The 12,482-nt window shown below is 53.5% G+C and overlaps 2 protein-coding genes across 20 annotated transcripts in view; one reads left to right on the top strand and one right to left on the bottom strand.

The window, feature by feature from the left end:
- TULP2 (TUB like protein 2) lies at positions 1–11,309 on the bottom strand. 15 transcript variants are annotated; one of them, XM_084961635.1, is made up of 13 exons: positions 10,571–11,018; positions 10,257–10,289; positions 9,652–9,703; positions 9,115–9,244; positions 8,212–8,349; positions 7,857–7,973; positions 5,527–5,648; positions 4,333–4,644; positions 3,183–3,295; positions 2,300–2,414; positions 2,125–2,223; positions 1,743–1,914; positions 1–1,476 (listed from the first exon to the last, which is right to left on the bottom strand). In XM_084961635.1, exons 2-13 carry the CDS (start codon positions 10,286–10,288, stop codon positions 1,343–1,345), a joined length of 1,536 nt encoding a protein of 511 aa, XP_084817761.1. In that variant the 5' UTR covers position 10,289; positions 10,571–11,018; the 3' UTR covers positions 1–1,342. The 15 variants fall into 15 exon arrangements, with proteins under 15 accessions (XP_084817761.1, XP_084817762.1, XP_084817767.1 ...); XM_084961636.1 differs by having other exon boundaries at positions 9,115–9,241; positions 10,571–10,837; XM_084961641.1 differs by lacking the exon at positions 4,333–4,644 and having other exon boundaries at positions 10,571–11,309.
- The window catches only part of NUCB1 (nucleobindin 1), a 22,304-nt gene continuing 21,097 nt past the window's right edge, over positions 11,276–12,482 (top strand). For 4 of the 5 annotated variants that reach the window (XR_014804853.1, XR_014804852.1, XR_014804854.1 and 1 more), the window contains exons 1-2: positions 11,327–11,414; positions 11,803–11,939. Coding sequence is in view for 1 of the 5 variants with exons in the window: in NM_001244488.1 (NP_001231417.1) it covers positions 11,814–11,939 (126 nt within the window). In the remaining 4 variants the exon portion in view is untranslated. 5 annotated transcript variants of the gene reach the window in all.

Consider the following 12,482-nt stretch of genomic DNA (forward strand, 5'->3'; position numbering starts at 1 on the left):
TGATGGGAACTCCACCAAATTTTATTAAACTTAGGACAGGTATCACACCAAAGGGGCTGGGAGTTGGATTCACTAATCCCTAAAAAAGGGTAAGCTCCAGTTTTCTGTGTGTCCCTGGAAAACAGAGACTCAACCTCCCACTGTCAGGTGCAGAGTTCCTCAAGGCTTTCAGCTGCCTGATTTCATAGTTATAATTCCTGTGTCCACAGACTTATCCATAAAATGCAGCCAACAATTGCTCACACCTTATGAGAGTAAGGCCCCAAAGAAGTCATAAAACTTCACCTTTCCAGCTTGGAACCCTTCTCAGCAGTTTATTTATTTATTTATTTAGTCTTTTTGCCTTTTCGAGGGCCGCTCCCACAGCATATGGAGGTTCCCAGGCTAGGGGTCTAATCGGAGCTGTAGCTACCGGGCTACGCCAGAGCCACAGTGATTCGGGATCCGAGCCACGTCTGCGACCTACACCACAGCTCACGGCAACGCCGGATCCTTAACCCACTGAGCAAGGGCAGGGACCGAACCCGCAACCTCATGGTTCCTAGTCGGATTCGTTAACCACTGAGCCACGGGAACTCCCTCAGCAATTTAAATAAAAGGGGAGTTCCCATTGTGGTGCATCGGAAATGAACCCAACTAGTAACCACGAGCGGGTTGGATCCCGGGCCTCCCCCAGTGGGTTAAAGATCTGGCCTTGCCCTGAGCTGTGGTATAGGTCACAGACACGGCTCAGATCCCGAGTTGCTGTGGCTGTGGTGTAGGCCGGCAGCTGTAGCTCCAATTCGATCCCTAGCTGGGATTCTCCATATGCCTCAGCTGCAGCCCTAAAAATCAAAAGCAAAAAGAGTGGCCCAAGGGTCCTGCACCTTATCCAGCTTCATTCCCTGCCCGTCCCCATAGGTTCTCCTGGCTCCTGCTAAGCTATCCTTTCATTCCCAACAGACCAAGCCCCCTTCCACCTTAAGACCTTGGTATGAGCTGTGGCCACTGCATGATGTTCCCATTCCTGAGCCCTCTGGCTCAGCCAGGTCCCTAGGATTCCTCAGACGTAGTATGGTGATATTTTTTCAGACATGCCTTGCTCCGACCCAGCCGGCCAGTTTGTGCCTCCATGTGCCTTCCTACTTCACAGCCGATGAGCATTTTGATTTTTGTTAAGACCTACCCCCACAATGGGACTGTGAATTCCAAAGAGCGAGTGCTGCCGAAAAGCCTAGGATGGGGTACCCAGGCAGCGTCTACATAGGTGTTGGGTGATAGAAAACTGGTGCAAAAGAAGCCACGCTGGGGCCCTTTCTCCAAATGAGAAGGCACAGAAGCCGATGAGAGGATTTCATTGAATTTACCCACATGCCAGCTTCCAATCCAAACTGGACAAGCAGATGGCGAAGGCTTGGAGTGGGCAGAGTGGGAAGCGGAAGTCCATGGTGAACATGTCTGGGGCAATGCGGCCGAACTGGAGCACCAGGTAGTCCGCTGAGGAGGAAATCAGAAATGAAACCTAAGGGGTCTGGTTTCCCTGCGGCGTGCCTGAGCCGCGAGAACTACGACCCCGGAAAGGCTGTGCGGCGCCTTCTCTAGCCCGTAATCCCTCTGAGTCCCGTGTGAACTACACTTCCCAAGAGGCTTTCCAATAGCGTGGAATTCGCCCCGCCCAGGAAAAACGCTCAAGTGCTCATGGGAGAAGTGGTTCTCTCCGCTAACGCTCCCTTGCCCAGGTAAACCAGTTCCTAGGAGCTCACGGTCATCCCGATGCACGATCTGGAAGTTCTTAACCGAGGCCCGAGTGACGCGACCGTGAAAATTGAGCACGTAGACGCCGCTCTCGTCGCTCCACAATGGAGCTTTATTTTGCATCAGGACCAGCCCTTGGGTGGCACCCCGTTGGAGCCGACTCAGTAGCGACTCCTGTTCCTAGAGGGTAAAGTAGCGAGTGTGGTTAATCAACCAACAACCGACTTTTTTTCTCCAAACCCAGAATGTTGAGGCCCTAGGATCTCCTTCCTGAGATACATAAGTTTGACAAAGTCCTGGTTTCACATGGGACTTTACGCAACGCATCGAACCCCATCCCCCCTCGTCTCCCTCCCAGGACCCATGGCCCGTCCCCACTGACCCACTCACATTTTGTGGCTGAACACCGATTCTCCGGTTCTGGGCGTCGATTCCAGGGATGATCAAAGTCATTTTCCGGGGCCCTCGTAATCCCAAGAAGTTGGTCTCCTAGGGGTAGAATGCTTCTTTTGGCCTGTTTCTTTCTCCCTCCCCACCGTCCTGCTCCATTCTCCCAGACACTCACGTAACACACAGCCCCCAGCTCCTCCCTGATCCGAGCTGTCTCTGTGACAAAATTCTTCCTTTCGGGATTCACCCCATTGTCAAAGATGGTGAACTTGGTGCCCAAGGCATTAGATCTGCTCCAGGAGGGGAGTGGTCAGAATAAAAATTATTTTTCAGCACACAACTGCTTTCCCATGTCATCCTGTCAACTCTTCTAATCAATCCTCTACATAAGATTCATGTTCTGTGTGTTTCATGGATTCAGTCTCAGACCCCTCTCTCTTTGGTGAGCCCTGGTTTTTAGCCTCCTGCCTAGGTCTTTTAGGAAGAGACAAAAGAGCCCACATATCCCAGCCCTCTTCTCCCACAGGAATTAGTTGTCCCAGCCCCTTGCCTCTCAAGAAGTCAAATGTCTTGGAGTTCCCATTGTGGCTCAGTGGGTTAAGAACCCGACTAGTATCCATGAGGATGTGGGTTCGATCCCTGGCCTCAGTCACTGGGTTAAGGATCCAGCGTTGCCTCGAGCTGTGGTGTAGGTTGCAGACGCAGCTCGGATTCCGAATTGCTGTGGTTGTGTGTAGGCCAGCAGCTGCAGCTCCCCTAGCCTGGAAACTTCCATATGCCACAGGTGCGGCTGTTAAAAAAAAACAAAAAACAAAGAAGAGGTCAAATGCCTTAAATGCCAGCCTCTGCTCTAAAACCTTCAGTTCTATTCCCAACCACCCTGGGGGTGCAACAAAGCTCATCAGTCAATAAGAGGAAAAATTCCTAGAGCAGATGGAACTTGTACCCTATGGCCTGCTGGGAAGTGTAGTTCAGTTGTCTCCTTCACACCCCCCCACCCCCGCACAAGTCCTCTGCCACTGCCACCTGTTTCTTACATACATCAGGACTCTGCCCACCTGACTTTGCCCACAAAGTTGTCCCCATCTCGAGATAGGTCTGTGCGGTCCAGGGAGATGAGGTAATTAGGGGTTTTGCTCCTTTTTCTCTTGCGCCCAGAGAGAAGGAAGTGCTGTGGATGTGAGAAACAGCCCTTTAGATTAGATTTCTGGCATCTGGCTAGGGCTAGGGGTCCAAAGATAAGGAAACACCATGTCCCCAAGACAGAGGAAAGGCTAATGGAACAATAAGTGTCCCAAGCCTGGCTGGGAGGTGCAGTTTTCACTGAAGGAAGTTTTTTTTTTTTTTTTTTGCTTTTTAGGGCCGCACCTGCAGCACATGCAGGTTCCCGGGCTAGGGGGTCCAATCAGAGCTACAGCTGCCAGCCTACACCACAGCCACAGCAACGCCAGATCCTTAACCCACTGAGCGAGGCCAGGGATTGAACCCCCAACCTCACGGTTCCTAGTCGGATTTGTTTCCGCTGCACCACGACGGGAACTCCTCACTTCCCATCTTTATTTCTCCCCCTCATTCCTTCCACCATTGGGTTCAGGGGCTGGGGCTGATCCCAGGCAGGGCCTGGCTATGGAGAATAGGGAAGAGCCTCACTTGGAACATTGCAGCAAGACTTGGTGGGTGCTTCAATGGGGATAATGAGGCTGGCACTGAGTAGGGAATAGCCTCTTTCTGGAAGAGGAGGGGCCCCTTGAGGAGAGAATCTCGAGAGAATGGCCACATTGAGAGGGGTCTCGTTTGGCTCTGGATGGAAAATCCAGAGGAGAGAGCCTTGGCTCCTGAGAGGTGGAGCCTGTCCCAGGATTGGGGGGGGCTGATAGCACAGAAGGTTCGTTGAGGGACCAATACCTCGAGAGGGTCCGTAAGGGGCGGGGTTTGGGGCCCTGAGAGGGCGTGGCCTAACGCTGAGAAAGGCGGCCCTATCTCGAGAAGGGGCAGGACTTGATTTGGGGATGGGGCGGGCCTATGCCACTGAGCTCGGGAAGGAAAGGAGCCTAGGTCTGTAAAAGGCAGCGCTTGGCGTTGGAGCTGAACGGCCTTCGCTCCCTTCGCGCAACGCCTGGATTGGCGAAAATCTTGACCTCGCTCACAAAGGGGAGGGGCTTGCCCCCTGGGAGGTGGGACTTTTAGGCCAAAGATGCCAGACCCCACCTTCTGGCCGTCTGCCGCCTCCAGGTAGAGATAGTAGAAAGGGAAAAAGCCCTTGTCTACACCGCGCCTGTCGCGGCTGATGAGACACTGCACCATGCGACCGAACAGCGCTGGCCGCATCACATACGCTGCCATATCCTCCCCCAGCCGAGGGCCTGGGGCGGAGGGAGGCAAGCCGGGCGAGCTCCCCGCAGCGCCGCTGCCCTCGCCGCCCATGCCTTCTGGGGCCTCGGACACCTCCTTGTCGGCCACGCAGCATGAGTTCCTCCCTGTAGACTCCGATTCCTCTTTCTTCTCTTCCAGGTCTTCGCCCTAGCCCACGCGCCAAATTCAAGTTGAAGAAGACTGCTGAGACCTTGCCAACTAGTGATTGGCCATCCCAGCTCAGGATTACGCCCTGTCTCAAACCCGTTTTCTCAGCCACCTACAGACTGGCCACTACGTTCAAGGGGCCCACCCAGCCAAGCCCTCTCCACCTGCTCATTGGTCAGCACTCTCTGTGGCCACACCCATCCCACCGACCGATTGGAGAATCCCTTTGAAACCAGTGCCGCTAATATCAGTGTTCATTGGGTCTGCATAACACATAATACTACCCGGATCTACTCAACTAAGACTATTTCTCTTTCATCGATACCAAGGTGAGTGCCCACGGGCCCTTTCCTATCACTTTTTCACCGTCTCCAAAGCTCTCTGCCTTTTGGTGGGCCAGCTTTTAATATATATGCCCACATCAATTCAAATCCTCTAGATTGACTTATTGGTGCACACAAGAGCTTCTGCTAGCCCAAACATAGCAGGTTCCACAAGCCAGTAAAAAGGGCCCTTGTAGTTCCCATTGTGGCTCAGTGGAAACAAATCCAACTAGCATCCATGAGGATACAGGTTCGACCCCTGCCCCCGCTTAGTAGGTTGGGGATCCTGTGTTGCCATGACCTGGGGTGTAGGTCACATGCATCTGGATCCCTTGCTGATGTGGCATAGGCTGGCAGCTGTAGCTCCGATTTGACCCCTAGCCTGAGAACTTCCATATGCCTCAGGTGGGGCCCTAAAAACCAAAAAAAAAAAAAAACCCGGAAAAAATTTTAAAAGGGGGTCCTTGACTGGGCTGCAGAATTTTGGCCCTCCCTCCTCCCTAGAGTCTGAGATTAGCCCTCCTTCTCCTATATCCTTATTGGCTGTGCCACCTCCCACCTTGTCGGAGGCCAAGTCTCCATGATCCCCATCACCATCCATTCCCGAGTTTGGTCTCAGGTTGGGCACCTCGTATCCGTCTCCAACATCCTGGGATTTGCTCTCATTCTCAGCACTGCCCCCTAAAGGGTGAAAGAAACCCTAAGAAGTCTGAACTCAGCATGGCTGGGTCGCAGGAGCTAGGGACAAGGTCACCAGTTCTAGCTGAAGGCCAGAACTCCTGGCCTTCTGACCTCTATTTCTCATCAACTTCACTGGCCAGTTCCTACCCCTCCTCTCTCCCCTCCCCTCTACACAAGCTGAGAAGTCTCTGACTGCCCTGAATCTAAAGATAGGGAGGGGTCAGAATTCTCCCTTCCCCTGGTCCCAGAGAGAGCATCTAAGAGACTAAGAAACTAATATTGGAGGGGGAGTGGAGTTTAAGGTGATATCCCAGAATATCATGCCACTACAATGGAATGTTACTAAGAAATAAAAAGGGGAGTTCCCGTCGTGGCGCAGTGGTTAACGAATCCGACTAGGAACCATGAGGTTGCGGGTTCGGTCCCTGCCCTTGCTCAGTGGATTAATGATCCGGCGTTGCCGTGAGCTGTGGTGTAGGTTGCAGATGCGGCTCGGATCCCGCGTTGCTGTGGCTCTGGCGTAGGCCGGTGGCTACAGCTCCGATTAGACCCCTAGCCTGGGAACCTCCATATGCCGCGGGAGCGGCCCAAGAAATAGCAACAACAACAACAAGAACAAAACAAAAAAAAAAAAAAAAAAAAAAAAGAAATAAAAAGGAATGGGGCACTCATAGGCTATGACATAAACTTTGAAAACATGCTAAGCAGCAGAAGAAGCCAATCACAAAAGACCATATACTGTATAATCCTTTCTTTCTTTTTGGCTATGCCCATGGCATGTGGGAGTTTCCAGGCCAGGGATCCATTCCTTGCACAGCAATGACCTGTGCCATAACAGCAGACTACGCTGGATCCTTAAACTCCTGAGCTCCCAGGGAACTCCTATATACTGTATTATCCTATATATAAAATGACCAGAATAGGCAAATTTAAAGAGACAGAAAAAAAGACTAGTGGTTACTTAGATCTGGGAGAAATGGGGGGGAGGTGCTGATAAAAGATACAGGGTTGGAGTTCTTGATGTGGCCCAATGAGATCTGCACATCTCTGCAGCACCAGGATGCAGGTTAGATTCCTGGCTCGGCACGGTGGGTTAAATGATCCAGTGTTCCTGCAGCTGTGGTGACCAGTTCCCAGGGCCAGAGAACTCCATATGCAATGGGGCAGCCACAAAAGAAAAAAAAAAAAGGTACAGGATTTTCTTTTGTGCGTTATGATAATTCATTCTAAAATTGATTGTGGTGGGAGTTCCTGTGGTGGTGCAGTGGAAATGAATCCAACTAAGAACCATTTGGTTTCGGGTTCGATCCCTGGCCTTGCTCAGTGGGTTAAGGATCCAGTGTTGCCGTGTGCTGTGATGTAGATCGCAGATGCAGCTCAGATCCTGCGTTGCTATGGCTGTGGTGTAGGCTGGCGGCTACAGCTCCGATTAGACCCCTAGCCTGGGAGCCTCCATGTGCCATGGGTGCGGCCCTGAAAAGACAAAAAGCAATAATAATAATTGATTGTGGTAATTGTTGCATATCTCAGTAAATATACCAAAAAAAAACTTTATTATTTTTGTTTCGTTTTTTAGGGCTGCACCTGCAACATATGAAAGTTTCCAGACTAGGGGTTGAATCAGAGCTAGCGCTTCTGGCCCACACCACAGCCACAGCAATGCAGGATCCGAGCAGCAGCATCTGTGACCTACACCACAGCTCACGGCAACACAGGATCCGTATAGGTTATAGATTGAACCCGCGTCCTCATGGATACTAGTCAGATTTGTTTCCACTGAGCCACAGCGGGAACTCTGAGCTACAAACTTTTTTTTTTTTTTTTTTTTGTCTTTTTGCTATTTTTTGGGCCGCTCCTGCGGCATATGGAGCTTCCCAGGCTAGGGGTCGAATCCGAGCTGTAGCCACCTGCCTATGCCAGAGCTACAGCAACGTGGGATCCGAGCCACATCTGCAACCTACACCGCAGCTCCCTGCAACGCCAGATCATTAACCCACTGAGCAAGGGCAGGGACCGAACCCACAACCTCATGGTTCCTAGTCGGATTCGTTAACCACTGCGCCACGACGGGAACTCCATGAGCTACAAACTTTAAATGACTGAATTGTATAGTATATGAAACACATCTCAACAAAGCTGTTACAAAAAGGGGAAGGATTTCCCACATGGACCCGGAGGCCAGGTTTTACCCAATGTCACCAAAATTACCAGGATGTTGGCGGGCTGGCCAGCCTCTGCGACGAGTCCCTGGAAGCTCTTCATAAGGAGGTGGCAAGGCAGGAACATCCTCCATGGAGACTTCCTCCAACTCCATATCAGAAACATCTGGTAGTTAGAACAGGGAGGGGGACCAGAGATAGGGACTTCTGAATACTGGGAGCGGAAAGGGCTGGAGATTCAGATTCCCGGGTTTGGAGAAGAAAGTTTAGGACTTGGACGCTTGGTGTGAGGGATAGAAGGGCCTGAGGGGGTCCTTTGGAGAGCCAGGTTTGAGGTTTCAGATTCCTGGGTTTTAGCGGGAGTGGAGTTCTAGGGTACAGGCGGCCCAAGGACTTGAGAGTACCTGCTTCTGTTGACGACGACAGGGGGCCACACTCGCCACTGCCATCTCCACCGCAGCTCACAGTACCCAGGACACTGTGGGCACCAGGGTGCAGATGCGCCTCTGGCACGTTCTCCCGAAGGAAAGGGTTCCCAGGGCCTGGGAGAAGGTGCGGCAAAGCCCTTTAACACGATGTACAAGCTCCAGTCCTCTGAGATCTGCCTCCTCATTGGGCTCCCGGACATCACCCGTGACTGACTGACAACCCCCGAGAACCACTCAGAACCCTAACTCGGTCTCAAGGCTCAAATAAGCACAGCCCTACCGCTAAATTGTCGCGGATTCCATGTGTAAACAATCCCACGCCGGCCTCTCACTCTGTCCTGTACCCCGACTCTAAAGTACCCACGTGCGACCTCAGGGTTTGCCAACTTCCGCCCTCAGGCTCTTCCCAACTGCTTCCCAGGGTTTTTCCAGGTCCCGCCCCCTGCTCTGCCAGACCCCGCCCCAAGACTCCTTAGGCCCCGCCCCTACGCTCTCCAAAAGGTTCCCGGTTCCAGGCTCCACCCCAGAGCTCTAACAGGCCAATCACAGGATTGTTTCAGGCCCCACCCTCCGGATGCACCGGACCCTAACACCAGCACTCTCCACGGCCCCGCCCCCAAACTCTCGAGGAACGGCACGCGTTAGATATCCTAGCCCAGGAAAACGTCACCCCTGGGCCCCTACAGGCCCTGCGCACTGGCCCTCCTAGGCTCCGCCCAAAGGTTCCGTCAGGCCCCGCCCCTGCGCTCGACCAAGTCCCCGCTCCAGGGCGCCAGCAGGCCCCTCATCACAAAGCCCTCTGGGCCCCGCCCCCACACTGCCACAGACCCCTCCCTCCCAGGCCTAGGCTCCTCGGAGGCCCTGGGAACCTTTCCTCACCTCTGCGGCCTAAGTGGCGCTCTTCCCGCCGCCACGGTCGCCGGGGCCGCAGGGCAGCATCAGGATTGGCCTGAACCATGACGGGCTCTAGGCGCTTCCGTCGCTGCTTCTTCTCAAACAGCCACCACTGCTGGAGCGGGAAAAGGGTACATGGGGGCCAGGAACCCGACCGGAAGACAGGGGTGAAGGGGGCCTGGGGCAACGGGAGGCCTGCATGGGTGGGAAAGTTCCAGAAGTCCAGGCCCTCAAACTCTCAGTAACTTCTTTCTAGATCCAGGAGGACTGACATCCAGTCCCCTCCTCCCCCAGGAGTCCTGCTCTCCAGAATCCTTGTTCTTTAGAAATGTTGGAGTCTCATCACCAAGGTTTGCTTCTTTAAGATCCCAAATTCCTGTTTTCTCATTTCCACTTGCAAAACTTGAGGCTCTGAGAAAACCAACAAGAACCAGGAGTTCCAGAGCAAGTCCTGGGGATGGAGCTCCTGGGGGTGTACGGAGGTTGGAAGAGTGAGGGTGGCAGGATTCCTCAGTACCGTACCTGCTGTTCCAGCTTCTGCAGCCTCAGGGCAGCAAGCTCATCACCCAGGGCCCTGAGAGAGGTGCAGGCTTATGGTGATGGCAAGCAGGGCACCTCAGTTTCCCAAGAGCCCCTCCCGTCCTTCCCCCCTGCCCAGCCTAAGATTCTGAACACTTGTGAGGTCACAGAAGAGGCAGAACCTGAGCCTGCTGCACCAGGCTTTTTTTTTTTTTTTTTTTCCAGGGCCACACCCGCAGCATATGGAGGTTCTCAGACTAGGGGTTGAATCAGCATCCTCCTGAATACTATTCAGATTCCTTTCCACTGAGCCACAACGGCCCCCACCAGTTCTGAAGCTCTTTCTTGAAGCACTGACCTGTCTAGAATCCAGGACTCAGACATCCCAGGCCCCTCCTGTCTCTGGGCTCCAAGCCCCCCCACTTCCTCTCTCAGACCCAGGAGGCTTCATCTGTAGCTCCCTCCCTTTAGGTAGGACCCAGAAGTCCAGGCCCCTAGCTCCTTCCTGCAAGGCTGGTGAAGAGCTGAGTGGGTGTGGGCATGCTCAAACTCTGAGTTCCCTCTTGCACCCCCATCTCCACCCCTGTCCATTCCATTTTCCCACTTACTTTCTCTTCCATGTACTATTCTCCTGAGACATTCTGGAGAAGCAAAACAAGCAGTCAGACCCAACATCCCAACTCTGTCTTCCAACACCTGATCTTAAATTTTAAATTTTCTCCTGGACCCAGGTAGCCACAAGTCCAGCACCAACATTTGTTAGGGACCCGGCAGCCTGATTCCAGCTGTCATCACTATCAGCAACCCAGGATTCCAGTTTTCTCTTCCCCAAATAACTATCTCCTATACCCGGGCATGGGAACTCAGGACTCTTTGGCTCGAAACACCCCACCCCCAGTGACCCCAGACCCCCTGCACCCACCTGCCTGGGATCCTGGAGACTCCCTCTGTTCCTCTCCTGCCTGGTGAGGCTTTTCACTTTTGCACTTCAGCGTCTTGCCCCTCAGGCAAATTTCTGAACATACCTGACCCTGTCTTTGGGAGCCGGGGAGCTAATGGAGCTAATCTCTGGGTCTCTAGGAAGTAAGCAGGGGAAAAAAGAGGGCTCAGGAGGTGGGAGGGGGATTCCCACTGAGACCTGCCCTAATCCCTTCCCTCCTGGCTCCCCACCCTCCACTTCTAACAAAGCAATGACTCTGGGTCTTTGCTGCAACTAGGCAACCCTGCGCCAGGGGTTCTGAATTGGAAACGCATGCAGGTGTTCCTTAAAGGGACCTGACAGAGGTTGTGTCGCAGACTCGCTCTACGCGCCTCTCTTAGAAAAGAAACGTACAACGTGACCTCTGCCAGTTACTACCTATCTGTAATTTACAGCCAATTCTCGGGGAGAAAATAAATGAGAAAACTACAACTCCCATGAGGCAGAGGGGCCAAAATGTCCGCCAAAGTGGACTCCTTTTCGTCCCGCCCGCAGGGCGTTGTAGTTCTCTTTGAAAATCTCCGTTCTTTCGCCTAAAAAGCAGGAAATGTGACGTCAAGAGGTAGGGCTTCCGAGCCAGAAGCCTAGGCTTTCGAGAAAAGGCCAGCGACTTCCACAGGGGCGGGGCCGCTACACAGCTGCCCCCGGGAACCTGGCGCCAGCGTGGACCAATCAGGCTGCTGAGGGCGGGTCCTCTGCGGGAAAGTGGGCACGGCCTAGGGGGGAAATCACCAAGAACGCACCGGAGGTCCTGGCTCGGGAAAACGCCCTCTGCAGCGAAGGAGAGGTGAGGGGCTTGAAGGATCCTAGACGCTTTCTTGGGTCTTGGGGACAAGGGAGGCGGGGGACCAGAGTTTCGGAGGAAGACGGGCTGGGCACCAGTGCCTCTAGATCCTGGGAAGAGAGGAGGCTGGGGGCCTGGACCTTTGGGTCTGGGGAAAGGGGATTGAGATCCCAAACTCCTGAGTCTCAGCGAAGAGGATGCCGGAAGCCAGGACGCCTGGGTCTGAGGAGGGGAAGGCTGGGACCTCGGAATCCTGGGTCCGAGGAAAGGAGAAGCTTTGAGTCTTGACTCTTGGAAGGAAGGCAGGGAGCGGCGCTGGGGGTCCAGACTCCCGGGTCTAGGGGAGGAGGAGGCTTGGGACAGACATTTTCCACCTCTCCGTTCCCCGCAGACCACGCAGCCATGCCACCCTATGGGACCCTTACAGCCCTCCTACTCCTGCCACCTCTGCTGCTGCTGCACGCTGTTCTGGCCGTGCCCCTGGACCGGGGGGCGTCCAAGGAGGAGAATCCCGCGACCGAGAGCCCCGTGAGTGGCCCTGCCCTGCTTGCCAGCCAGGTGTTTGCAGTGGTACTACAATTCTCGCTCCCCCACCGTGGCCTCTGGGTGGCTACGGATGCGGCTTGGAGTTTCCCAGCCACTCTTTGCAGTCCCAGGGCTTTGACGTGGTGAAAAACATGGGGGCGGTTGTGTGTGTGTCTGTGTGAGATGCCTAAGTCCCTGACTTAGAAAATCAGTTTAGATTTTAGGTGAAAAATCTGCATCACCCTTAGTAAAAAAAACCTCTCCGCTCTTTTAAGACGCCCTCCCCTCAAGAAGGAATGGGGAGGGGGGAGAACTACATTTCCCAATAGCACCTTGAGCAGGTGGTGTTAGCTAACTGGCCTCATGGTACTCATGGGAGTTGTAGTTTAAATTATGATGGGCATGTACACTGCTCATTTATTCCAACGTGTGTTTATTAAACAGTGTGAAACCTTTGGTCTTAGGGAATTTGGAACTTTAAAGATCCTCAAGGCCAGTACCCTCACTTGTGACTCCTATAGCTGCCACTAGGAATGGGCACATCAC

The sequence above is a fragment of the Sus scrofa genome, chromosome 6 (genome assembly GCF_054392235.1).
Source record: "Sus scrofa isolate SSC_HxYL_T2T_F1_AM1 chromosome 6, Sscrofa_HxYL_maternal_Yorkshire_Landrace_v2.0, whole genome shotgun sequence".
NCBI lineage: Eukaryota > Metazoa > Chordata > Mammalia > Artiodactyla > Suidae > Sus > Sus scrofa.